The 852-nt window shown below is 42.0% G+C and overlaps 1 protein-coding gene across 1 annotated transcript in view; it reads right to left on the bottom strand.

Annotated features, from left to right (window-relative positions):
• The window catches only part of LOC118415381 (vegetative cell wall protein gp1-like), a 2,871-nt gene extending 2,070 nt beyond the window's left edge, over positions 1-801 (bottom strand). Inside the window, exon 1 of the mRNA XM_035819945.1 lies at positions 633-801. Within this exon, the coding sequence (XP_035675838.1) occupies positions 633-693 (61 nt within the window). The 5' untranslated portion in view covers positions 694-801. The remainder of the gene's footprint in view (positions 1-632) is intronic.
• Between the last annotated feature and the right edge of the window lie 51 nt (positions 802-852).

Below are 852 nucleotides of genomic sequence, written 5' to 3'. Positions count from 1 at the left end.
AAGACGAGGTCATGAGGCAACAGACAATACTTATTTCTAAAATAAGGTCCCATTTAGTTTCCCCCCAAACCACACAAATTTTCATGATACAAGATAGAGTAATAAATATTACAAGAAGTGTTAAGCACCGAAAGATGTAGCAATTTAGAGTAGTGAAGACTGACCCCATAGTCCCTTAAGAGATGCAAAATAAAAACATAGTAATGCAAATTTTTGACGGATTTGTAGTCATTCACTTATTGGTCGCTTTCCTAATTGGCAGGCTATCATTGGTTGAACTGCTAATTATGATGGACAGCCTTTTGTTTGCCACATTGAACTCTTTTAGATCTATCATGGCGCGCGTGAAATGTGTATATGCCTCCACAGGCCCCACAGGTCCCGGGAAAAATAATAGAAATTGGACAAACGTAAACAGGTAACATGTCAGACGAGTTAGCTGGTCGCTAACCAGACTTCTCGGTCAGCTAACTCATCTGACATGTTATGTATCTATATTTGTCCAATTTGTACTATTTTCCCCGTGACCCGTGGAGCCTGGTAGAGATTAAGAGCTTCATACGCACCTCAAATGGACTTGAATATAAACGCATGTGTGACCCCACCTAAACATCGAGAACAAAATGGCATACCTAAGGCAGACGCTACGGGCACCGAAACCATGAACACCAGAAACTGTACACTCGCCCACATCTTTCTAAAGGTTTCTTGACTCTGACCTCGGTCAGTAGATTGTTTCCGTCGTGCTAGTCTGTGTGAAGAGAGAGACACAATACGGGCGAAAGAAAGACGTCTCTGTATGGATTGGCACTTCCTTCTTGGCGTCAATGACCTTATGCATTTGCATACAGT

Source organism: Branchiostoma floridae, chromosome 5, assembly GCF_000003815.2.
Source record: "Branchiostoma floridae strain S238N-H82 chromosome 5, Bfl_VNyyK, whole genome shotgun sequence".
In the NCBI taxonomy this organism is placed as follows: Eukaryota; Metazoa; Chordata; class Leptocardii; order Amphioxiformes; family Branchiostomatidae; genus Branchiostoma; species Branchiostoma floridae.
The sequence above is the reverse complement of the archived record's forward strand: the minus strand, read 5'-3'. Positions and strand labels throughout refer to the sequence as shown.